At 34.2% G+C, this 27,316-nt stretch overlaps 2 protein-coding genes across 3 annotated transcripts; one reads left to right on the forward strand and one right to left on the reverse strand.

Moving 5' to 3' along the window:
* Window positions 1-4,355: 4,355 nt before the first annotated feature.
* Window positions 4,356-11,098, reverse strand: LOC121375770 (integrin beta-1-binding protein 1-like). Of its 2 annotated transcripts, XM_041503393.1 has the most exons (6): window positions 10,966-11,098; window positions 7,578-7,664; window positions 6,620-6,715; window positions 5,674-5,769; window positions 4,991-5,134; window positions 4,356-4,759 (listed from the first exon to the last, which is right to left on the reverse strand). In XM_041503393.1, the coding sequence occupies exons 1-6, from the start codon at window positions 11,026-11,028 to the stop codon at window positions 4,694-4,696; spliced, it is 552 nt and encodes a 183-aa protein (XP_041359327.1). In that variant the 5' UTR covers window positions 11,029-11,098; the 3' UTR covers window positions 4,356-4,693. The 2 variants fall into 2 exon arrangements, with proteins under 2 accessions (XP_041359327.1, XP_041359329.1); XM_041503395.1 differs by lacking the exon at window positions 7,578-7,664 and having other exon boundaries at window positions 10,966-11,086.
* Window positions 11,099-11,522: 424 nt separating this feature from the next.
* Window positions 11,523-26,673, forward strand: LOC121375099 (transcription elongation factor S-II-like). The gene is made up of 9 exons (XM_041502337.1): window positions 11,523-11,646; window positions 14,132-14,200; window positions 15,402-15,513; window positions 17,783-17,983; window positions 19,312-19,368; window positions 19,818-19,972; window positions 23,417-23,563; window positions 23,909-23,980; window positions 24,718-26,673. The coding sequence occupies exons 1-9, from the start codon at window positions 11,578-11,580 to the stop codon at window positions 24,724-24,726; spliced, it is 891 nt and encodes a 296-aa protein (XP_041358271.1). The 5' UTR covers window positions 11,523-11,577; the 3' UTR covers window positions 24,727-26,673.
* The last annotated feature ends 643 nt before the right edge of the window (window positions 26,674-27,316 follow it).

Here is a 27,316-nt window from a genome sequence, read left to right on the forward strand (position 1 = left end):
AATTTGTAATACATGCATAATTTTATCAATATCCCACCATTGTTAATCTGAATATAAATGTTTTGTTTTTTTAAGTAGTCTTTTAAAAAAACCAAAAACATTTTGTATTCATATTTGTTATACTGTTGTTTATTGAAGTGGTTCTGCCGAGTAAGTTAGGGATTTTTACAATACAAATGTATTAAATATGCAAGTGCTTCATGTATGCTTTTTATCATCTTCATCATGTTTTGGTATCCTGTTACAATTACGGTAGATAGCATCCAATATTTTTTATGCCTGCTTTACTTTTTTTCCACATTGAAGAACTAAAGATGAATAACCTCCAGAATTCCCAAATCTCGCACTCCCTTAAAACTCTGACTTTTGTTCTTTTTATAAGAAGCTTACAGTAAATCCTGTTTTGCAAGATTCTGCCAAGTTTTCTGTTTTATCATTTTTATTTGTGAGTAATAGACAGTTTTCAATATCACTATTAAAATAGTAACAGATCAAAATACAGAGTGTTAAAACCCTTGGCAGAGCTACTTTGAGGTTATATAGAGCAAGAGGTAATTTTTTACTATTTGTTAAACGAGTAAAACAGGCCAGATATTTTTTCTATTGCCAATTGTATATAGCTTTGTACATAATTATGAATATTGTGTACATAAACTTATATGTATATCAAAAGGTGAACAGGGCTATTTATGATTTTTATATAGTCACAGAAAAACAAAAGCATAATAAATTTTAAATAAACTGATGTACATTGTACACTTTTTGAATTGTTCTTCTGTTGTCGAAATGATTCCGTTTCATTTTCAAAGGAATGAAAATCTAAATACATAATACATTATTTCGTGGTGAATCATGTTTCACATCCCACTAAAATATGACAGATGACATTAAAAGTTAACTTCATTTCCAATAAATTCTACAGTAGTTCAACATAACAATTATTGAAAAAATCCTGCATTAAAATTGCGTTTTGCCCAAAAGGGGGAAAAAAGGACAAGTTAATGCCCTTTAACATTTAACCTGTATGCAACTATATGGTACTGAAATAATCAAGAATTATGTCATATATGAATAAGTGTCATCCTTATTTTCGAATAAAGTTTGGAACATTAAGTGTAGGTATTCTGCAAGTCCCTTTGTGGCATTATGTGAAAGCAAAAGTAGGAATAAGATTTTTTATATATTGGGGAATACAAAATATACAGTAAAATAGATTTAAACCATTGAGCTCAGTTATAATTTTATGATAAAGTTAACCTTTAAATGACACAAAAGGTCTGTTATATGCATGCTCAAATTGAGGACAGCATATTATACTACAGCCTTCAATATAGAAATTGAGGATTTTGAATAGTAAGAACCAAATGGTTTAACAAGGAAACCAAAATAGAAATGTTTTATTTAACTGCACTCAACACATTTTTTTTAACTATGGTTATATAGCATTGGACACATTAAGGACCAGAGTTGATTTGAGGAAACCTGCTGCCGTCACTCAATGGGCTACTCGTTTTTCTTTTTTTCAATTAATTAGCAGCAAGGGATCTTTTATATGCACTATCCCACAGATAGGATAGTACATACCACAACATTTGTTACACCATTTGTAAAGAACTGGCTGGAACAAGAAATAGCCCAGTGGGTCCACCGACGGGGATTGATCCTAGACCAACCACATATAAAGCATGACTGCTTCATCCCACTCGTTCTACTGAGGTGACCTAATTAAAAAAAGCCTCGCCTCGACATGTTACTCCTGCTTCAGTGAAGCAGATCATAAACACAAACGTTTTAAATAAGAGCATATATTAATTTATTGCATTTTGTTTACAAAACTGTTGTACTATTTTGTACAGGAGTACTAAATGTAGAAAAATATAAAACAAAATTGTTGACCGATGCATTCTACAAACTGTACATGTTATTAAAATGTACAAAATCGCTTCAATACTCAAAAACAAGAGAAATTAATAAGTTTACTTAGTAGCTGTTACAATTACCAACATTATCACAAGCATACAAACTACATGTATGCAGTGGGGAGGGATGAGGGATATCAGCATACCCTTTTAAAGGAGGGGGGTTATTAAAATAATCCAAAAGAGTATGGGTTTTAAAATTGTGAAACTACAGTTGATAATTGTGAACAGTCGACTGCAATTTCATTTTCATTGCAACTTATTTTTGTGCTTATATCCAATTAAGGTTTAAGCGCACTGTCCAGGGCACACACACACCTCAGCTATCTGTCCAGGACAGTGGGTTAGTTGATCAATGGTTAATGAGAGTAAGGGTGTAGTCGTTAAAACTCGATCTGGATGGGAGCTTGTACCGAACTGCGAACCCTGTACCTACCAGCCTTATTGCCAATGGCTTAACCACATCATCACCGAGGCTGGTGTCGACTACAATATATTGTGTGCATAGAGAACACTACATGTCTGGCTATTTGGTTCCATTTATTTTAAAACGTATCTAATTAGCGACAGTGATAAAAGTTACTTTACAGTCAACTGTCATGCTTTTTACTACCTTGCACCACACCAGCTTTTCTTATAACAACAATATTTATAGAAGGTAACTCAATTAGTACAAGACTATTCTCCTCCGAGGTCTTATCTATAATTCTAGGTTTAAACATGCAGTATACATGTTCCAGCATTTCCATACAAGATACGTCCAGCAAGATTATAAATACCTTAGATTAAAATGGTTCACTAAGATTCCTTTTTAATTCTTCCAGGATTATCTTTGTACTCCATAGTTGTTGACACCCCAGCACATTGTTTAATAAATGGCTACTGGGCATCTTAATTAACATGCAGTAACTGCAATTCTTGATCTAGAAAAATAAAAGATAAACCTACTGCTGTCATATAGATTGATACAGCTGGTTTGAACAAGAAATACCACAGCCAGTCCACTAGGGTGACTAATGCTGTAACCAAGTTCACCTTACATGAGTAACCTAACCACTTAACTACAAATCAGAAAAATTAACAGAAATCAGAAAAATTAACAGAAACGAACCAGTTTAATTCAGGGGTTTCCCCAGGGCCGTAAAGTAAGCGATTTGATGGCGTGGAAGCGCCTTAAATCAATTGCCGCTACGCCTTGATTTGAAGTACTTTAGAAAAACAATTATCACAAGTACGAGCGTGGCAGTCGACTACCTCTTGCAAACAACTTGTGTACCAGTATACCAAGCACACCTAATCACTATGACAGGTAAAACACTTCCTAACTACTTAACAATGGACCAGTCGTCTGCTCACAATTGGTGTTAAGTAATTTTACCACATCTACTGGGACCGCTAATCTGTCAGGAAGGCGCTTACGCATAACGGGATTCCTGTGCCGAGCAATCAAGCTTCAAGGCCGATCAAAGAAGATGCCCATTGACAGAATCAACTGTACTATTTAACTCAAACAATAGGTGAAGCACTTTTTAATAGTACAGTTAAGTTGGCAATCAGTAATTTCTATCTCAACACCCCCTTCCCAAAACACATACTGAAAACATCCAGGGCTCGCGCTGTCGGTAACCAATTTAGCCATCGGCTAATTAAAAAATATTTTTACAAAAAAATGGCTAATAAAATTTGCACGTGGCTAAAATTTTGGCTGAGCCATTTTTTATCTTCTGATGTGAACAAACGGTTACATAATCTATTCGACACCTCAAACATAATAATACCAAATATTCAATTAGCACAATAGCGATCTCGCGACCGGTAACGAGAAACGGTGTTATCCAGAATACAGCGTATGCCTTATGATGTTTGCTAATTTTAATAATCAAGGTTATTAATTTTAACGGCATGCATTCGACATGTATGACAGCAAATAGACACGACGGACACCAATCAAATAGTTCGCGAACGTTAGAAAGAACATTCGTTGGCTGAACTTATGAAAGCTCTCGGCGTAATACACGTCACGCTTCAGTCAGCTGACACCCACGTGTCAAGAGACTTCGTTGCAGACATTAAACAATACAGTTACACAGAAGTAAATCTTGATGTAAATTTGTAGAAAAGCAATAGTTGTTTGCATCAATGAATACCTAACTGCAGTTTCGGTTATTTCCTTCGTCTTTGTTAATTTTGTACCTATGGTCGTGAGCACACATGCAGATCGCGGGAAATGAACATGCAGTATTTATACAAATTGCAGTTACACGTACACTGAATTAGTTTACAATAATGATATTTGTTAGATAATGCTAGATATATATTTGTAAAACTGTGAGGTGATGATTAATAAGTTAGCTGGATTTTAAAAAGACCATAAAATTTTATTTATAAAAAAACAAAAAAAACAACCCAAAAACCCAAAAACCCCCAACAACATGATTTGATGGATTGAAGGCAAACACTTAACTGTTTTCAACCCACTACCCCACTTCTTTTGGCTTGATTTTTGTGTTATAATGATGCTAAATATGTAAGCGCCTTAAAAAAATCCTGGGGAAAGGCCTGTAATTCCCATATATGAACTGAACCAACTCCAAATCATAACATCTGCAATCTAACTGAAAGCCCAAGTAGTGGTATTTTCCTGTTTCATTATTAACCTGTCCTGCAGATATTGGTGTAAACTTCAGAAAATGCACCCTAAACCACAAGTTATTTGCATAGCAGTTGCTTATAGAGCTTTACAAGTCACAGCATAACCAGTATGTTCATTATTTTCAAGTCTTTGCTGTTATGGCATCAAATATCCGACGAACACACTGGCAGATGTTTTGGGCTTGATCCTGAATAATAAGAGATGAAATATTACTACAACAAATGTGTTTTTTCTGAAATCACATTTTATTATTTTTATAACACTGAATAAAATATCTGACTTGAAAGTAGTCTTCTTTTTTTTTAAATGGGAAGGGGGAAAGGAAAGTGCTGGCATGAGAGGAGGTGGCAGATTTAAGACAAAAAACACAGTTGTAACATTTTAAGGACATAAAACAAGCAGAGTTAAAGAAACTTGCCTCTGAATGACACTGAAAGATGTAACACTGGTACACAGTTTTCCCAACCTGGCCAATTTTAACAACAATATTCTGTTTTGAGAACCCATCATTGTAGTGTATGAGCTGGGCAATCGTGTGGAGAGGATGTCTTTGATACACTTCCTACAAGACAAACAAGCAGTTTAAAACACACACATTATTGGTTTTAATTTATGATAATAATATTTTTATTCAGGTTTTTTTTCTCTCTAATTTTGTCATTTTCTGATGATCTAAATTTTATGTTATAATTATGTTTATTTTATCTTTCATTTGTCACTTGCAAAAGCTTCTGACAGTTGAAAATTACTTCACCCGACATAAATTTGACAATATGAGCTTGCAGTTAGTTTATTTTTCTCTATATTTATATAACCCACTAGCACATCAATGGGTGCATTATTCAAATAATACACAGGTACAAACATCTTCAACCACCTTAGGACTGATTCTGATTCGAGTGTCGAGGACTTTGATTCCGTGTCCATGTACTACTGAATTACCTGCCCAGCAGTGTCGAGGACTTTGATTCCGTGTCCATGTACTACTGAATTACCTGCCCAGCAGTGTCGAGGACTTTGATTCCGTGTCCATGTACTACTGAATTACCTGACCAGCAGTGTCGAGGACTTTGATTCCGTGTCCATGTACTACTGAATTACCTGCCCACCAGTGTCAAGGACTTTGATTCCATGTCGGGAAACATTTATCATCACCCTGTCATCTTCTCCAGCAGCAAATGGAAGTTTCCCTTCAATCTGTGAAGAAAATAAAAATAACTTATGGCTGTTAATCGTAAGGTGGAGCTTGATTTAAATAAAAACATTTTATGTAGATGGTCTGGCATTATAATGTCAACAAAGTAATTTTAATGTTTCTGAATGTGGTTGCATTGTATGTGGAGGGGGGAGGAGGTCTCAGTTGTTTTTAAAAAGAATTTACCTTTGCCAATTTCTAATTAGTCAAAATAAATTATTTCAGTAAAATATGTCACTAAAAGAAATTTAAAAAGTTAAAGTTTGTTTTGTTTAACGACATCACTTGAACACATTGATTTATTATTAAACTATTGTCTATTGGATGTCAAACATATGGTCATTTTGACATAGTCATAGAGATGACACCTGCTATATTTTTCCATTAATAGCAAGGGATCTTTTATATGCAATATCCCACAGACAGGATAGCACATACCATGACCTTTGATATACCAGCCGTGGTGCACTGGCTAGAGCGAGATATAGCCAATAGACATAATGAAACCTCAAAGCATCATTGTTTCCCACTATTATATTTAGGCTCAGTGGAACCTGGATAATCTGGTCTCTAGTAGTGTGGAAACCTTGCCTTATGGGCAGCCCTGACATTAGTCTGGGCATTCAGCTTCCACAGCTGGATGGCCCTTATGCAAAACAAAGTGCCTCGTTTGATCATTGATACTTTCTTATAACAGATCATTTAATTTGAAGAAGAATTTTTTTTATTATATTACCAAATGTCAGATCCCCAACAGTTGTTTAATAAAAAAGCGCTACCGTTTCATTAAACATTGGTTTCTTTGATAATTATTATATGAATAGAAGTTTTTGAACTCTTAGATCATCAAACCTGAGCTTCTTCTACTCTGTCAATAAGCTGAGCTTCTGTGTCTCTCTTTGCGGAATTACCCATGTTGATGTCCTGAACCATGCCAAGATAGTACACCTGAAAATATTCACACAATCAATTTTATAACTGTCAGTAATGTGATTTTTCACATTTGTATCCTATTTCTAGCTTTTCAGACATGGAACATTTAAAAAATTTTTAGATTGGATTTGATCTCAAAAGCTAAAAAATGACATTTACTTAGGTATAGTATAGAGATTTCAACTTCTAAAAGATCATTTCAACTGTTTTTAAAAATTGGATATTACATTCCTAGGGGTTTATTTTGAACATAGAAGCAGATCTATTAGAGTCTCCACAAGTACTCAAGTATGGGTCGAGTCTAGCAAGAAAGAGTACTCTCAATTAATTCTATGATGCCCAAACCTAAAAAACATCTGAAGTAGTCCAAAGTCTACTGTTTTAATGATTTGTTTTTTCTGTGAAGGAAATTAACATATTGGTTGGTTGGGTGTTTCTAAAAATCAAATATAGACATCCCAACCTTGGAAAGTCCTGCATACATCCATAAAGAAAATGATTACTTTTGTTGATTACCCAAACACAATCTGTGATGGAATTAGAGCATATTAATGTGAATGGTAGCTGGTGTGGTGCAGACATAACAATGTCAATGAAATGTGCTGGTAGCCAGCTTGTTTTCAGAAGAGCCAATGTATTGTGTAATTTCCTGCAGCAATACATTAAAAGATACCGGTACACATACACAGAACTGGCTTTAACCACTGAACCACTAAGGTCATTACTGAAAAAATTAACATATCATCTAAATTTAATTTTGGCTTTGGAGCAGAACGATGAATATTGGAGTTGTGGGTGGGGGATACTAGTCTTTTACTATGTATGGAAGATAATTTTTGTCTTTTTTAGACTGAATGCCTAATAAAATTTTATGTACCTGGAAATGCACACGTTGATGTAAAATTTTATCTACAGATTCTTTTGAGTCTTTGACAGTAGTCAGATTTTCATTGCTAGATCCACTCTGTAAAACAAACATTTCATTAACTATAATTAAGATAAATCCATCTTCATATATATACCAGGCCTTGACCGTAACTTTTTGCAGTGGCAGCACACCAGTCTACCAGGTTATAAAATCTGGTAGCCCTCAGTAAAAATTGGTAGTCCCATAATTTTAATAAATTTAAAAAACTAAATACTTTATTTTTATTTAAACATGTTGTGTTAGGTGGGGGTTTTACGTGTTTAAGTGTCTTGTTGATTGTGGAGCAACTGGATGTGTAAAAAAAAATCTAGTAGACTGGTGGACTACTGGGTTTAGATATCTGGTAGCCCAGGCAAAACGAATCTAGGAAAAAAAGTCACAGGAAAAAAAGTCACAGAAAAAAAACACAGGAAAAAAAGTCACAATTTTTAATTAAGAGATTTTTTAAAAATGTTCTGTGATTTTAATGTTGGTGGTTTAGGCGGATTGTCACGGGGATTCTATAATTCCCGTAACTGAATAAAACATGATTATCCAAATATCTCTCCTAACTGTATATCTATTGGATCTCTCTGTAACAGGCAGTTCAAAACCGCTTTGGCTCGTCTAGGTATGATCAGAGATACGATCTTATATAAGGTATATATTATTATAGCACGTTTAGTTCACTTAGAAAACACAACAAAAACACAATACACTTTGGAATCTGTATTAACCTATGCTGACAAACGTACAGCCGTAGTAGTTAATTAATAACAACAATAATAACAACCCAGAATTGATCACTTAATTAGTTAATCTCTAGGTGTCTAGTTTACACAATATGCGAATCACTTCACCGTGACACAACACCCACACGTGTGATAATTGAGAAACGCTTCTAGGAGAAGTTAATTAATAAAGGAATTACCACTCTATTCCTAACTGGTTAATTTTTAATTAACCCTTACTACTCGTTCAGTAACATGTGATAATTGAGAAACGCTGCCAGGAGAACTTAATTAATAAAGGAATTACAACACTATTCATAACTGGTTAATTTTTAATTAACCCTTAACTACTCATTCAGTAACCTTGTAACAGAATTAATACTGGTACCTATCACAATAAAGACAATAACCTACAGTTTACCTAGGTCTTCTCGGATGACTGGCTAAGCTTTATATTACCAAATACTCATATAATGTTAGAACAAAAAGTCTACGATTTACTTCGTCAGATGACCGAAGACACTGTCTAAAGAATATTGGTATAATACAGTATTAAAATATTTAAAAGTCACATCAATCACATCAAGGTTATACAACAGAGCCGAAATAATATATATATTTACCAAAGTCCAAACGGACAACGTTCCCTGGGAGCCGTCCTTTTTTGCTTCCTCGCATAACTCTAAAACACTAGCTATTTATTATAAATCGAAATATCGCCTGGGGGTAAATCGCGGCACCGAATCTTATCATCTGATATTCCACCTCTCCCAGAGTCGGTATATTTCTCTCTGATCGTCAGTCTGGCTGTCGCCAATTCGCGACCAATCCCCTGGCCATAAACAGCACTACCGGAGATATTACGTAACTACTAGCCACATGGCCTCCACACCTGCTCTGGGTGTGTATTAGGCGTACAGTCGCGCAAAGGTATTATGTAACAAGTTGCCCATCTGGGCTAAGTGCATTTGGAACTGCACACGGCCTTCTAAAACAATTAATATCGCCACAGGCGAAAACTAAATTAAGAGCATGTACCGTCACACGGATGTTCCACCCAATACCATGAAGAAATTCTGCCACATTCTTGCGGTCCTCAAGGCGATCAACACACAAGTTGCGAAGACGCTCTTACAGTTGGACGTAGCGTCGACGAACCTGGTGTCGACGTGGGTTACCAACCGCATCCTGCTGGATGATGGTGCCCACTGTAACCTGCTCACGTTGAAACCATTCGATAACTCGCCAGATATCCTAATCAGTAAGCTAGACCCAAGCATCACCCCTGCACAATATGAAGACTCTTTCTTTAATCTAGCCTAATTGACCTACTTAACAATTACCCCATGCATACTATGAGTATGATGCCATATTCAATACTCTACAAACCCATACATTTTGTTATATAAAAATTGTGACTTTTTTTCCTGTGATTTTTTTTCCTATACTAAACTGACTTTTTTTCTGTTACTTTTTTTCCAGCCACCGCCAAAACAACCTGGGCTACTGCTAAGGTCGAGCCCTGTATACATATTTGGTGTCATATACAGTCAGACCGTGTTACAACGACCATCGTTACTATGACATTTACACCATCTGACCATAAATTGTCGAGAACAAATGTACATCAATGTTAATTTGTTAATTTTATTGGAATTCACACTTTCCGACACAGACAGGGCAAATTAGGAAGAAAAGTGCATCTAACGCCTGAAAACACCTCTTTACAATGACATTACATAATCACAGACATCGTAGAACGTTGGCAATACACACAGCCATTTGGCATCCTTGATCACATGTCAGAGTTACCAAATCCACATGTATTGCTTTTGAAAATATACCTTTAGTCATTCAATTAAAGGATTAACGACGAACAAACAATCTACTATTTTTATGACATTTTGTAATCGAAGTAGGTACCAATCGTAAATGTCTTTAACCAAGGAATGATTAGATTGACAGTGATTGCACCTTGATTAATAATATATTTAATAATGTGTTTTTTATAAAGATATTTATACGTACGTGTATGTGTTCTTTTATTAATAATTGCAATGCATTAATTATTTGTGCTGATCAGTCTTCAGTTATTAATCTTGTTTTTTACGGGGGGGGGGGGGGGGGGCGGTGGATGTCAGGCTTTGGCCAACCACTACCAGAACCTTGAAAATTCAGGATTAGCTCTACCAATTATTAATTTTAAAACTGCATAATTTTATTTTAATCCGGCAAAAACATTTTTATGTAATCATTGACATTTTATTGGAAAATAACTGTGGGTTTTTTATTTTGTTCTTACACTTAAAAAACCCCATAAAATTCAACGACATTTTTTTTTTTTCCTGGACATGAAATGTTCAATCAATGTTTTTATAACAAATTGTTGTCCGACTTTAGACAGGTTACGAGGAAATTTCCCAGTATTATTTTTGAACTTTTTGTTGTGTTGTTAAAAATTTTACTATAAAAATTAACAATCACACATGACCCATGTAATGATAATTTTTGGAATCCTTTTCAGTTTTTTATCAAGATACTATATAATTATTGATAATTCTAAGATTTGACGACAGTCTCTTTTCGCACCCAATAAATAATTGATTTTAAAAACACATTTCACTCACTAAATTATCAACAGATTCTTTGCTCCCACTTGGTTGGTTTCGTGATTTGTTTTTCTTAAACATGACTGTAACATAGTTGTTTTAACGTGACATTTTGAGCAAAGTTTTTACGGGAAACAAAATTACAGCGACACCTAGTGTTTAATTTTGTGATACTACTTGCCATAGACATAGTATTAAAAATAGGAATCAAAATTATCCAAAACTTGAACAGTTACTTGGCAAACACAAATACGATAGAAACATGTCTAAAAAATTATTTATTTATTTGATGGAATATCTCATTTATATAGGCCTAACTATTAAAGGAAATCCGCCTACTAAAACATGCTCTTTGAGAACGTGTAAGACAGACAGCTAGAGGTACTTGGGTGATGTCTGATAATTTTATCTGTGATATTTTTGTCTGTGTGAGTACAAATTAAAAGGTATTTATGAATTATAATGGTGGTTGGAAAAGTTTAACAGATGCCTTTTATTATAAGATAGGTGTTTAGATAATAAGCCCGTTACCACAATGCACCACAAGAAAAAAATCTTCAAATTGACTTCCGGATACTTCACAGTGCGGGTGTTGATTTTATAGTCCTGCAAAAATTAACATTTGCAGTCATGGGCTGTGAAGATGATGTTTTTAAAATTGGCAAAAAGCTTGAAAAAATGATAGCCAACAATGTTTCTGTGAGTTGCTGTAATTTACTATTAGCACAGAAACATGTAATGCCCAAACGTCGATATCGTATCCAGCCATTCATAGATACGCGGGATCATACGGAAGGAATATCGTTTTACTTTCAGTTTTGCAGTAGCTGCTAGCTGTCCTTTTTTTGCTGCTTAAAACACGGCTTTATACAATCTATATCAGGATTAGGGTTAGCCCAAGTATTCAGCCATTCTAGAGCTAGGCGGACATTTGGACAGTTATATTAACTTATAATTTGTCTCACTCACTACTACACTAGTGACTAGTCGCTGACTAAAAGTCCAAATCAAATTGGGTTCAGCCTATTTCAAGTATTTGCAGCCTGGAGCTGAATGTCGCCCGGAGACAAAAACAAAGTCTGAATGTTAATGCCGAGGCGTACATTGTTCATATTTGGCACAAAGATGCACCTCAACAGATGCATTTATATATATATGTTGAAAAAATAAATGTTTTTTTTTTTTTTTTTTTTTTGGTGAAAATCACATTTTTCATGTTCGGGCTGAACATAACCCAAAGACAAAAACAGATAGGTCTACCGAATGTTAATGCGATTTTTTCTAAAAAATATTTTTCCTACATTTATTTTTTTAATATACTACTCAAAAGAATTTAAGGGTCAGACGATATTTTCGACATTATTTTCTGAATGTCAATTATATTAGCTAGACCATAATGTCACGCATGGTATTGTTCCATTTTGACGAAAGTGGGTCTAAGCAACCCATAAATGAATTAGAATCCACTGTCATTGACACTGTCGACTAGTTCTAATGGCGAAAACATGCTTACATTTGCACGTAAATTAGGGCGAAAGCGAAAGGTCTGCTAAGTGCCCATAACTTGCTTTTTCACAAAGCGCTTCATTTGCACGCTTTGCATGTGCATTCCATGTTCCCAATGCTGAATTTCCGTATAATTGGAGCTTGCGTTCGTGTACGGTGCACTCTCCAAATTCGTCAATGGTACGAATGGTATAAATGCATTGTGTTGAGTTGTATCTTTGTGCCAAATATGAACAATGTACACCTCAGCATTAATATTCAGGCTTTGTTTCGGGCCCTGGGCTGCAAATAGGCTGACCACCAAATTGTTAACAGTTACGATAAATTATTCTCCTACATTTAATTACCGTTAGATTTTCTTACCTTTTTGTCCAAGCATAAATCGTAAAAAAACCATTACATTGACATGGATTCCACATGCTAGACTGAAACCGTATCGACTTTGTTAAGATCTCCTGAAGTCCGAACCAAATTGTTAACAACTACAATAAATTATTCTCCTACCTTTAATTACCATTAGATTATCATTTGGACCAGACACAGATCGTTAAAATACCATGATGGTGACAGATTCTACATACGAGACTAACGATGTCACCAATATCGACTTTGCTGTGATTGCATAGGGCAAAATACATGATGTTTTCTGGAATGTGGAATTTGTGTCACTGTAAATTGTTATGGATTTTTCACAATTTGTCTCTGGACAAATTTGGGAGAAAAGTAACAATAATTAAAGGTAGGAGAGTAATTTATTGTAGTTGTTAACAATTTGGTTCAGACTTTAGGACAAAACACGTGCAATTTTTTACCGTCTGCCATTTTGCTTTTTTGTGGAATACTCTTCAAGAGAGGTGGAAACCTCCTAAGTATGTGACGTCATAATGAGTGCGTTGTACCGTAGCACATGTCATGGCATTGTTAGATATGTCATATCGATCCACCCCTCTTGAAGACGTAGACGGTAGAAAACTGCATTAATTTTGCCCTATGCAATCTCTGAGAAGTCCATTTCTGTGAGATCATTACAGTCTCTTATGTGGAATCTGTCACTGTAATGGGGGTTTTCATGATTTGTGTCTAGACAACATTTGGGGGAAATCTAATGGTAATTAAAGGTAGGAGCTCTAGTAATGTATCCTAGTTGATAACAATTTGGTTCGGACTGTAGATATAACTAACAAAAATACAAAATTTCAGCTTACACCAAGTAGGCAAAGATTCCCACTTTAATACAACAATAACCCTATGTTTGACATTAAATACCTTTACAGTGATCATTTTCCAGTTTTACATAGTAACCTATAATACATTCACTACAGGAAGAAACCCGTTAGATATTTAATCATAACATTGTTGAAAGGGGGTGCTGTCAGATTTCTTCCTGTAGTGTGTATTAATTGTTGATATGTTTTTTCGCAAGTTGTTTGCAAATTATTTTGACTGATTCACAAAGTGATCATTCGCTTTAATGTATAACATAAAAAAAAAAAAAACCCAGTGTACTGTCGCATGTTAGTAGGCTAATAACTAATAATAATTTTGTATTATTATAATGTTGGTAAAATCACGTCGTGGCTGCGGGCAGTTGTTACAGAAACATGACATACATTTATCACAGCATGCATGGATCCTACTGATAGTTTGCATATTGATGGCTTTCAGTGTTTTATTTCAGGATCACGCAACCTCACTGGATCTTCTGAAAGCATTGAGAGACTTGCCAATGACTCTGGAAGTGCTCCAGGTAATATGTTGACCATTATTTAGCATTTTGTCATGATTTATGATTAAATGTATTCAATATAAAGTTACACAGGTGTTATTTTTTATGGCTATAATTTTTATATGTTTAAAAATTCTTGTTTTCTTTCAGTAAAGATATACGCCCATCTAGACAAGTTTCTTTAAAATGGGTTACGTGCAGGCCATCAGATTTAGTGGAAACGATCATTTCGGTACAGTGTCAGTAAAACCACTGAACCAAAATTTTGTTTCCCCATGATTATTTTATCGGTTCCGGAACAGTGTCGGTAAAAGCACTGAACCAAAGTTTTGTTTCCCCATGATTATTTTATCGAGTACGACTATTCATTGAAAATAATATAAACAGTTTCCGATGGGTTTCCATGATTAAACCGAAAAAGTGTTTCCCATGAAATTTTAAATCCTATGACTTGGAAGTGAAAAGTGTGGAGCTCTGTTTTTACATTTAAATGTAGATGGATAACCCAAGTTAAATTGTGTCGTGACTCTACTATAGAGGTCACAGTGGTTGTTTCTTTACTTAAGCTTCTGACAGCACATTAAAACTTTGTGAAAACTAAAAATCTAAATGATAAACTAAAACAAAAATTCTAATTGTAAACAAAGTAAATTAAACTGGACTACAAATGAATGTTAGTTTTGTTTAATATGATTTTCTTCTATTTTGAAAATGAGAGTATTTGCTAATATGTCATCAACTACTAAAATTATAATTCAGTGATGTCATACTAGGCCCGAGACAGTAACCCATGTTATTTTAATACAACACAGATTTAACCTGGGTTAAAACACTACTTGTGACACAGTATATGTATATATATATATATAACTTTAAATGTGTTGCATTGCCATATATACCAGTAATCATGCCCCGGAATTGGTCACTGGCGAAGTCAGAGATTAAATCCGGGGTAGGCGTGCCTGAACCTTAGTTGGATATGGGCACGTAAATACAGTTCAACATCCACATCATTAACTGTAGATGGGATTATATTGAAAGATGAATTTTAAAACTTTTATTCATTTCTGAAACATTTCTTTCATAAACACTGTACCTATTTTTTTTATTAAACCTTTTAATTTATGTACTTTGTTAGTAAATTAAAAGTTTTTGCATATATATGTGTTTATGGAAATTATGTTATACATTTTCAAATGCATTCATTGATGTATGTTTTCAGAAAACTCGAATTGGCATGGCTGTAAATAACCTTAGGAAAGCCAGCAGTAACGACGAGGTTATATCTCTTGCTAAAAATCTCATTAAGCTCTGGAAGAAATTGTTACCTGGAGGTGAGACTTCTTTAACCTTTAGACTACTGGATTAATTTTTAACAAAAATCACGTTGAGTGGGTACAAGTTTATAATTTTTACTCACATATATTCACTTAAATGTTTGATAAATACATGAAATAAAGTTCATATATGAATCGGTAAGTATTATTTTTGTGGGTTTTTGTAATTTTTATTATTTTTAGATCAGCTAATGGTGATTAAAATTAGGCAAACAAATCTAAAAAGTTGCGTTGACTTACAGGCATTTGTGGCCAGCTGTCCAGTATTTATGTCCATTATTCCCGATAACAGTGGTTTTCTGACCAGAATTTTTTTTAAAACCTGAACTACAATTTATATTGCAATATTTGGTGATTTTCGTTGTTGGTGAAACGATCAAAATTTATTATCGAATTAGCTGTTACAATCAGCTATCAATCCCTGAAAATGACCGCGACGTGCCGCCATTGTTGTAAAGCGAAAATACTTAACGAAAACCACTTTTTGAACTCAAAATTTCAAGGTATTTTCATTTGGATAAAAGCAAAACAAAAGCCACCATGTTTTCTTTTATTATATTTCCAGTGAGTGCCGTGTGCAAAACAGTGGGAAATATGAATTGGGGAATGCACTATATACAGTATACAGTATGTCGACTGGCGTGACGTCGGGCGAGATATCTCGCCTGCAGTACTCAGAAGGTTAATAATGCACAGTATTGGGAATTAATCCCCCCCCCCCCCCCGCCACATTATTACATTTATAGGTGATAAATAACAATGGCAACAAGAAAAAGAGCCCCAAAATATTTTATTTAAATTACAGTAGAATATCTCGCGCGAACACTGTCAGTGTGTCAAAGTCTGTTTGACCCATCGGGTAGTTCGAACCATGCATTCGACCGTTGTCGGGTGCTTCTGTAACACAAAAACCAATCAGAACGCCTCACCTATTTCTGTAAACCTGGCTTGGGCGAGATGGTCCGATTGACTCATGAGTAACGATGTCCGCGTCAGATGTCGGAGGAGCTATATATTTGTAACTATTATTTATCACCATTAAATAAACAAATAACAAACACACTGGTAGTCTGTATTTATAAATATTTATTAATTAAAAAAATCGTTCTTTATTATGCTGTTATAGAATCTTTTGCAACATATTGACAACTTTGAGAAAAAATGAAAGTGCATGAAGCACAGGCGGAGGCCCTTTACCTGTTATTGTTGCAATCACTACATTAAATTGATCTCTCCTGTAGTTCAAGTTAAAAACAAAATATGCCGACGCTTATGCATAAAGTAGTGATTAAAATGATTAAAGTAAACCGGCGAGGCCTGTCTAGGCTTACCACTTGATTGGTGTCACATGCAAGGTATATTCAACCAACGATTATCGTAGTACTATTGTCTGTACTAGCAAGATAATTACCGATAGGTGCTAAATAAACAACCTGATAAGTCGGCATATGATCTAGGATTAATTAGTTCCATTTCTGAATTTATAATAACTAACTTTGTGATTGACGTGAAAGGGTCGATAAAAAATGTGTACATAAATATTTTTTTGTATTTCTTCGGATAGACTTAGTCGTTAGAGCTAAATATGTTTAATTTTACAGTTCGGACCAATAAACTTGTTCGAGAGAAAGCTTCTGTTCGACCCAAGGGGTTTTTGACCAATCAGCACCAAAATAAAAGGTTCTAATAAAGAAAAAAATAGGGACATTGTTCTTGGTTTGAGAATACCGGTAGGTTCGACCGTTGGGCGTTTGAGCCAATGAGATTCTACTGTAATTTCCTCAATCATAATTTACTGATGTTGTCATTGCTAAAATGTTTATAGTAGTCACCATATATGGTATAGCATATGCTATCAACTGCAGCAATGACGCACTGGTATCACTTAGCAGTGAAATGCACAGTGGGTGAAATCTGGTGGTTTTCTTCAATTTGGTTGACATAAACAGACATTTGTATGTGAAATATGTATTTAAGTTGTATGTGAATTGCTAGATGGCAGAGTTGAACAATATACTGTGCTATTAAGAAGTATGTAATTGTAATAATAAAATGCATCTAGATGCCTACATGTTCTGTTGTATAATTTATCGAACAATTACAAACAACATGAAAGCAGGTGGATATGTGATTCCACTATTTATGAACCTCCAAACGTAGGTGTAACTGGTTTAAATTTTCAGAATGTGGACGGCAAGGCAAATATCTTAAGTATTTGTTTTTGTTAGAAAATCGGTGAGACTGACAAGATTTTGTAAATTTTCAGAAACCACTCAGGGTTCAGGGAAGAACAGCAGTTCTAACAAGATGGACGAATCCTCCCAAGATGGCTTTGATGGCTCCCAAGATGCTCAGAGTAAAGATGGTGAATCACAAAAGTCATCTGAGTCGGCCTCCGCCTCTGACACACGCGACCCAGTGAGAATCAAGTGCCGAGAGCTCATTACCAATGCTCTTACGATAGCGGGTGAATATTCTCTGGATATCTGTCTTTTTTATGTGTTTGTACAACAGTGTTCATCAGACCTCGCCATTTAAGGGGAGTTATCACTCTGGTTCAACATCACTCTTCTGAGACTAGTTCAAGGAGAGTAGTTTTAACCTCCCCTAAAGATAACTTAAAAACATCACTACAAAAGGTTTAAATATCAGTGGTCAGTATGATAATATCTTAAATAGCAATTAAAACTCCCCTCAATTTCTTTTTTTTTCACTGATGTCTGGTTCATATGGGTTACGGAAACCAAGAAAAAATCAGCAATTTTATTAAAAAAATTGTAATAATATTAGATTATTTTGATCACTCAAAACAGCCATGGAAAATGTCTTTAATAGGTCATAAAATTTAATTTATATAAAGTGTATTCACTCCTTGGAACTGTTTCTAAATTTAATGACATAATTTTCCTAGTTAACACAGTTTTTCTGCTGGGTGAAATTTAAAGGGGGTGCCACACCCCACCCCTAAAAAAACTCCATAAAAGCAAAATACAGAAACAACAACTATACAACGGAAACACTTTTGTAAGCTTGGTTACCTTATATCGTTAACTGACTGTGCCTGCCCAATATTTTGCCCCTCAGTATCTGATGCAAAAAGGTTAGTACGATGTATAAACCGGCTGAAATTTTATGTAGTTGAATGTATGTACTATATTGAGATAATGTCGGTCTGTCATTCCTGTGCATTCATTTTTGGTGAACTGATCAATATTAAGAAGACAGTTAATGGACAGAGAAGACCAAATGATCATTCTGATCACATAATACATGGTGGCTTCAGCCGGAGATTGCTTACATGATAAAAATAAAATGTTTTCGTTGCTCAAATAAAATATAACTTTTATTGTGTGTTATCAAGAGGCAAATGGATGCTGGTATTGGATATAATAGTGGCTGTTAAAATCCTGGTCAAGTAGGTAACTGTAAGCTATATGAGCCTGTGTATTTCATCAGTATTGTATTTCCAACCATGCCGAAGCTTGTTTCCTTTGATGTCAAGTGTGCAGACATACGTATATGGGTTTTTTCACTGTGAAAAACAAAGTTTGCCTTTTAAAAAACTAAATGGTAGAAATGAAGCTGGGTGCGGTAAAATATTGTAGGGTGTGAAAAAATAAAGAGGGGTACAAAAAAAAGAGGGAGGGGGGGGGGGTAAAAAATGTGAAGGATGGCAAAAAATGTGACGGATGGCAAAATGTGAAAAGGAGGGCACAATTAAGAGTTACAAATAATATTTACAGGTGTAGTAAATTTCATGTATGACCATCTTATTGAGATTTTGTATATTTTCAGATCCACCACAAGGCTGTTTCTTGGAACCCAAAGCCTTGGGAACTGCAGTTGAAGATTGTATCCTTTTATAGTCTGGGCATACTAGGCATTATATAAAATAGTAGCCAAATAATTAGCTTTACAGAACTGAATTAAATTACTTCATTGAATGTAATCAGAATACTACAAATAGATATACTTTTAGGAGATGGCCATTAGAGAAAATGCATGTCAGCTAATACAAACATTTGAATTGCTGAATGCCAAAAATTGCAAGTAACATCTCATTTGTCAGTTAATATCATAGACATATTTTCCCCATTAATAAACTTCTTTTAATATGAGTTTGTAAATTTTAAAATTTAAATATCAACTTGATATATGCTGTTTAACAATAGCTAACATAGTCAGTTGATATAAAATCTTCTTTTTAAAAAATAATATTTAACACGTTTGTATAGTATGAAAGTATTTTATTCTGTAAAGTAACAAAAATTGCTAACGAGCATTTCCTTAGCTGTTTGAAGATATATTTAAACTATTTCGTAACACAGACTCGAAGTACAAGACACGGATTCGAAGTCGAATAGCCAACCTGCGAGATCCAAAAAATCCCAGATTAAGGGAAAACTTCTTATTAGGCATGATCACACCGGACAGGCTTGCATCAATGACCGCAGAGGCAAGTTTATATAAAGAATGGTGAAATGGACTATAAAAATGTGTTGCTATTTACATTTTTGCTAAATTTATGTATTCTAAAAACTTTTTTCTTACACACCCGTTGGTGAGAACATCATCCGTTATTTTTGATAGCACATACTTGTTTACATATGCACTTATGTTAACAATTTCAAGACATACAACTGGCTGCTCCTAGGTGATGACCAGGTCACCAATTCCATACATTCAATGAAAAAACAGCACGATTGAAATTGATTACACTGTGACATATAGTTAACCTGACAATCATTTGTATGTGATGTGTAAGTTAGCTACAAGTGCAAAGGCTGTAAGTAACTTTTAGTCGAAAAAGATGTTAAAATTTGCTTAAAACCTGGTTTTTGAGGATATGTAAGAAATAGAATAATACATTCGTGTCCATTAGAAACCATTTATCTCACAACTTATTATTTAAAAACATACCCAACTTACTTTCACTCATTTCATACATTTAAAAAAAACTTGTAAGATAAATGGTATCTAATGGCCATTAATTTATTATTTATTTATGTGTCTAAAAACAGTGACCGTTTTGAGTGAATATAGTACCGTATATCTTCGCCTGTAAGTTGATCTCGGCTATAAGTCGAGTCCCTAATTTCAAGCCCTGAAAACGTATTTTTTTATTGACCCGTTTATAAGTCGACCCATGAAAAACTACTTATAAATATTGAAATATTTCTTATTTTCAGCACATAAGAACAATAATATTTGAACAAAAGAAAATTATTTTACAAACTTCGGTTTTCACGTTTTGTACATCGCAATATAATCAGACTGTTCCAATCAAACTATCATTATTACATAGCATCAAAACGAAATATTCCCTTAGTAGAGAGTGAAAGCTGTTTGACTGTTACTGTATAGTACTGTACAGATGGTTTTGTGCACAGACAACAACTTTATTTATAAACACTGACAACAGATCACTACGATAAAACTGAAAGTATCACGTTTTGCCGCCATATTAATACATGTAAGGAGGATAACTCTGGAAAGTACACTGGTTTTTGTACCAAATGATGTGTGTCCCTATTGCTCTAGATAGTGAACTGCAGAGATCAGTCTATTTTAAGGGAAAGCTCAGTAATATTCATGAAGTTAATCACCGCCAAAACATTGTTTGAACAACCATTAATGCCAGTGACCAGATTTCAAAATAAACTCGGGCAACAGGTAGTTAGTATTGTTTACATTTTTACTATTAGTGATGACTGTTAATTTAACTAAGTGGACTGTTGTCTTGGCATGTGAGTGAGATCGTACGCCTTTTCGCATAACCAAAACCGTTCTGATGCCAAAAAAAATAGGTTATAAAAAATAAATGTGTCAAATTAACATATTTGAGTATAAATACATGGCATACTTCAACAATAAAACTTGTAAAATAATCCCCAAAACAGTAATATGTTTTGGTGAATTTTTTTTACCCTCTTATAAGTCGACCCCCCAAGTTATAAAATAATTTTTGGGTGAAAAAAATTTGACTTATAGGCGAAGATATACGGTACCTCTTTTGCATAGTTTTATCCCATGACCCCATTAAAATCTATGAAATCTTGGATATCGGTGATCACCAACACTCACTTTGTTTTTCTTAGATCGGAATGAATGCATGTCTTTTCTGGATTATCGGGGTCTGTTGTTACAGATGTGCTACTTTTTGTCTCGCTTTTACAAAGTTAAAAGGTGCGAAATAGGTATTACTTTTCCAACAGCGATGACATCAATGTTTGTATTAAAATTCAACATTAAAGTATTGCATATAGATCAGGGTTTTTTTACAGACTATAAGTCCTAAGTTAATGAAGCTAGGTTTATAGTTGCACCATTAAGATGTTCCATCACAGTGCACAGAAAGAGTTTAATTCACCAGAATTCTAATATCTGTTGCACATGATATCATTTGGTACTGCTACAAACACCATGACTACAAAAAGTAGATTTGCTCAAATTGTTAATGGTAACAAGAACTGTAATATAATAGCCAAAGATACTGGACATTGTCTAGAAACTAGAATCAGTACTTTAAAATGGAGAGGGTTATTTCATTTGGGTCATAATTTACTTTAGCAGTTTGCTTGGTACAAACACTATATATATCTCAATTTCATTTGTAAACAGTAACTTTGAATATACATGGGGAGGATTTTTTATGTATTATTATTTTTTTTAAATGTAATCTGTATTTCAAAATCTTTTCAAAGTACTTTGAAATTTTACCACAAAATTCACCGAAATTACAAGAGGCAAAATATGCCTTATTCATAGCATTGTTGGTGCCTAGTTTGATTCATATTACACTTTAAAATGTAGAATTAATATAGATGGGAATGAAGGGGACCTTTATTAACTGTTCAGTGCTATTGTCTGTGTTAAAAGGGAGACCGATGAATTGGCATATAACTGTATAACAACTAATGTTAAAAATTCGGAAGTATTTAACCCATACTAAATTTTAGAAAATGTCTACGAAAATATAAACGTTTCTTAACAAATTACCATCAAATTGTATAGGTTAGATCTCATTTATAATACAGGGGTGAAGACAAAATGCTGGAACATCCTAGGTATGCAGTTTCACCTGAATTGTTAATGGTAATCGACAATGCAGTAAACAAAAACTAAAGATAAACTGCAGATGCAACTGCTTTACCATGACTGTTTCATCAGTTTGCCTTCATACAAGGCTGTATTAAAAGGGAAGATTTAGTCTATGGAATTAGTTTTTTAAAAAACATGTACTTTTACAGATCAAGTTCGACTTTCATGGCGATTTACCCATTTTTGACAGATTTATGGCCCTTGAACTTAGGAGATATGAACATGTGTTTTTCCAGACTTTTTTTTACCAGAAGGCCTTGAGATATTAAACTGACATTTTGTATATAGCTTTATCATGTACTGTTACAGATGAAGTTTAACTTTCATGGCAATTTACCCATTTTTGACAGAGTTATGGCTTTTGAACTTAGGAGATATGAAAAAAAACAATCCGGACTTTTATTTTGCAATAACTGAAAATATTGAAGTGAAATTTTGTATATAGCTTTATCATGTACTGTTGCTGATCAAGTTTAACTTTCATGATGATTTACCCACTTTTCACAGATGTTTGGCCCTTGAATTTAGCAGATACGAAAAATTGTTGGGTCAGGTAGGGGACTTGTATTGCTTTAGCAGTAATCTCAAAATGCTTGTTTACACTGAGAATTTTTTGAACGAGAAAAAGTTATATAAGTGGTACTATAGGTTTAAAACTCGATATGTTTTTATATGAGTTTTAAGCTAATTCATTATAGACTTACAAGCCATTTCATCGGTTACCTTTTAACACAAACAGACTATAAAAGCCAAACTATTAATTTAATGGTACATTTTCTTTTTCTTTTGTAACTGTTAGGAAATGGCGAGTGATGAAATGAAGGAGCTACGAGCTAAGTTCACGAAAGAAGCCATTGACGATCACCAGATGGCTAAAACTGGGGGCACTCAAACCGATCTTCTCAAATGTGGCAAATGCCGCAAAACCAACTGTACTTACAACCAGGTGAGAGTTTTATACCACAGAGATTAACAGTTTTTCAGCTGCTTTGTGTTTGCGTCCGCAGTCCTATGTAAAAAGATAGACATTTTTAGTATAATGACCAAACATTTTACATTCATCTTTCATAATTTTACCCTGAGGCTAGTAAATTAGTAAAAGTGTCTTCTTGGTTCGCTGAATATTATTACTTAAAATTTTTATAGCACCTTTGTAAGTTACAAGTTTCAGTCAGCACTTTGTTCATGTATCGAAAATGTTGAATTATAGCTTGTCTGTTCTGTACAAATTTGTGACTATTGTAGATGTTGTTTTACAGTTGTTATATGGTTTTTTAAAAATATAATTTAGGTCCAAACAAGAAGTGCTGATGAACCTATGACAACGTTTGTGTACTGTAACGAGTGTGGCAATAGATGGAAGGTGAGTCTGAGTTTCTATAAATAGATTTAAATAACTTTTCTGGTGATGTGTTCGTCGTTTTGCTGTTGTGGCTACACTTAGTTTTTGTATTTAGCCAATCACAACCACTAAGTTCTAGGCACATTATCACAGTTAACTTTAGCCAATTACAACCACTAAGTTCTAGGCACATTATCACAGTTAACTGAATATGACTTATTATTTATGTGACATGTAAGAGTTCAAGATTGGGGTAATGTGTTACCCTGTCTCTAGTATGTCTGGCAAATGCACATAAAAGATCCATTACTGCTAATCAGCTATAAGAGTCCCCATTATTATTTCAACTGCTAATCTTGTACATATAAAGGCACTTGCCATAGTTAACAGTGTAAAAATATTTTTAAATACTGCTTTTTTTATTTAACTTGTAAATTACACATTACTTGTAACTTTTTGCTTAAATGATCATATTTTTTCAAATCAAGTGTTTCTAGTTATGCCAAACAAAAAAGGTACTTATTTTAGGAACTATAGTCTGTCCCACAGGGAACACCTTTTTTCATACTATGGAATTTACTACAAGTTACTTATTTCTGAATCGATTTTTTTTTTATTGCAAGCAAATATAGTATTGTTTTGTTATTTCCAAAACGCTTTCACTTTTCTTCTTAATTCAAACAAAACTGAAATGATTTACAAAAAAACATTTTTATAGTGTAAGTGATGTAACTTTTTTTTTTCCTTTCTGTTTTCAGTTCTGCTAACATAGTGCCATGGAACTAGCTGTACATTTGTATATCTGTGAGACCATTGCAGGGGTACTCTGTGAACAGCAAATGTACGTGTACCTCAGCTGTTAAAAGATCTATAGCATGTGTTGCTGTTAGATATTTAACCAAGGACGGTTGACAGTATATGTACTTGAGCAGTGAAGGGATCCAGTGCATGTATTGCTGTTTAAATATTTAACCAAGGATGGTTGACAGCTCATGGTGGACAAATCTTGTCTGAATAAAATGGGACATGATCTTAATTTTACCATCTGTCAGTTTCATACAGAAATAACTTTGAAAACATGTTGAGATCTTGTATGTTTCCACTCTCTCCAAACCACATGATTTGCTTCTTATAAGTCATGTGATATATTAAGGTCTTTAGACTGAATAGTCTTAAATTACTGTAAGAATAAAAATATGCAATTGTTTTAACACACATTTATCTAAATATGAATCGTATCTTTACTTCATTGATTATGTTTAATTCCCTTATAATATTGCAGGAATATTATGCATAATTAAAAATTTAAAGGCAGAAAAAGTGTATACCATATTCAAATTGAAGCCAGTCTGCTTTGTGAAGTTTATTTTATACCGAAAAAAAAATTTGATTTAAAAATACATTTCTGCACATATTTAACATGTTGATGACCCTACAGAACAGAAGCCAACACATTGCTAGAGCAAAGGTTACAGGCAGCATCTCCATGAGTTCCTTCTTTTTATGTTAGTAAATAAAAATGTGCTATTAGGCTGTACAAAAATGATCAAAAGTAAATGTCAAAATCGTGAATATTTACATTTGTGTATTAGACTATACTTGCTTATGGTCTGAGACAGGTTGTTCATTGTTTCAATACAGAACAATGCTTATTCAAACTAAGTGGCTATATTAAGCACATTCCTAATCAACATAATTAATCTGTAATGTTGACCTAACGTTTGGCTGTAAAACTTGGGCGGTGTGAAACTTATAGCCATATAAATTTGCTGGTTTTGATCTTGTTTCAACATGGCTGAAATTATAGAAATTGCTGCATGTTTTCAGTTTTTTACAACCAAAGAAGAATTGTTATGTTATTAGTAGTGACATGTCTAAGGACATGAAGACAGTAGTGCTCATAGGAGTTTTATAGACAGTCTTGATAATAGACCGGATACAAGAGCTTCATGTCTTGGCCCACATAATGTTTGATATTATAACGACTGTTATACTGGATGTGACATAGACATTATTAAGTTTGTGTAAAGATGCAGTATGCAGAATTTTGTTTTTGTTGTGTTGAATTTTACACAAACATTTTGGATGTTTTTGTCTCTGAATTCACTGGTTACTGTAAATAATATAAACAGGGGCATCATGCAGTCTGCATGTGGTTCAAATGGTCAGTTGCCAGTTTGAAAACATGTGTTGACTGTATTTAAATATTTAACTGCTTTGTTAACACTTGTGTCAACATTTCTGTAATAAATACTTTTACATTGTTAAAGATTGTTTACAAAGTGTGTGAAATGGCATTTGTGTTAATTAGCTAAACTGATATGTTTTTTTTCTGATCTGAAGTAATGTTATGAAGGCTACAAGACCAAATAAACTATTAAAATGGTTGAAGCATTTTTGCTTATGTGATCATGGAGCATTTGTGTCACTGTTTAACAACCACAAGTCTGAATATATTGGTATAAATCATTTTTATAAAGGTAGCTAACTGGTAGGCATGTAGGCACAATTCTTCAGTATTAAACATTCTTTAATACAGAAATAGGTTATTGATGACAGAAAAGTTTGAATCCTGGCTACTGATGTGCATGGCATTAAACAGCCAGCTGTCTCTCCCTTTCAATTGTAAATTGTAAATATTCATGTTTAGATATCAACAATTAATCTCATCCTGTGCATTGTGTATTGTCATTTGGATTAAATTTAATATTGTTTAAATGAGTTTTGTTTATTTTTGTCTTGCCTTTACAAAGTTAAAAGGCCAGATATAGGTATCGTGTGGCAGCAGTGTCTTCACATTTAGATCTTGGTTTCTAACACGCTGTAAGTCCTAGGTCCATGAAAGTTGTCTTTATAGTTGCACCTATGAATGTTCATCACAGTGCACCAACAATGTGAGTCATTTAATTCCGTGTTCGTGTTCAGTATGGGTGCAAACCCAGTACCTACCAACTTTAAATCTGATGGGTTAACCACTTCACCACTAATGTGGTTTGGTTATAGTAACAATACTTGGCACACCTCATTCCACTCATTGGGGGCGAGACATAGTCCAGTGGTAAAGTGCTCACTTGATGCGTGGTCTGTTTGGGATCGATCCCCGTCAGTGGGCTCATTGGGCTATTTCTCGCTCCAGCCAGTGCACCACAACTGAACTGATACATAAAAGGCTGTGGTATGTGCTAGCCTATCTATGGGATGGTGCATATAAAAGATCCCTTGCTGCTGGTCAAAAAGAGTAGTCCATGAAGTGGTGACGGCGGCTTTCCTCCCTCAATATCTGTGTGGTCCTTGACCATATGTCCGACGCCATAAAACCGTAAATAAAATGTGTTGAATGCATCGTTAAATAAACCA

The sequence above is a fragment of the Gigantopelta aegis genome, chromosome 6 (assembly GCF_016097555.1).
Source record: "Gigantopelta aegis isolate Gae_Host chromosome 6, Gae_host_genome, whole genome shotgun sequence".
NCBI classification, from domain to species: Eukaryota; Metazoa; Mollusca; class Gastropoda; order Neomphalida; family Peltospiridae; genus Gigantopelta; species Gigantopelta aegis.

What these genes read in the sequence shown, in the direction of transcription:
- LOC121375770 (XM_041503393.1), bottom strand. Translation starts at nt 11,028, where the DNA reads ATGTTTAAGAAAAACAAATCACGAAACCAACCAAGTGGGAGCAAAGAA. An exon ending in AAGAATCTGTTGATAATTTA is followed by an intron (nt 7,665 to 10,965) that starts GTGAGTGAAATG and finishes TTTGTTTTACAG; the next exon opens with AGTGGATCTAGCAATGAAAA. An exon ending in TCTTTCAGTGTCATTCAGAG is followed by an intron (nt 4,760 to 4,990) that starts GCAAGTTTCTTT and finishes CTTATTATTCAG; the next exon opens with GATCAAGCCCAAAACATCTG.
- LOC121375099 (XM_041502337.1), top strand. Translation starts at nt 11,578, where the DNA reads ATGGGCTGTGAAGATGATGTTTTTAAAATTGGCAAAAAGCTTGAAAAA. An exon ending in TGACTCTGGAAGTGCTCCAG is followed by an intron (nt 14,201 to 15,401) that starts GTAATATGTTGA and finishes GTATGTTTTCAG; the next exon opens with AAAACTCGAATTGGCATGGC. An exon ending in CAATGCTCTTACGATAGCGG is followed by an intron (nt 17,984 to 19,311) that starts GTGAATATTCTC and finishes GTATATTTTCAG; the next exon opens with ATCCACCACAAGGCTGTTTC.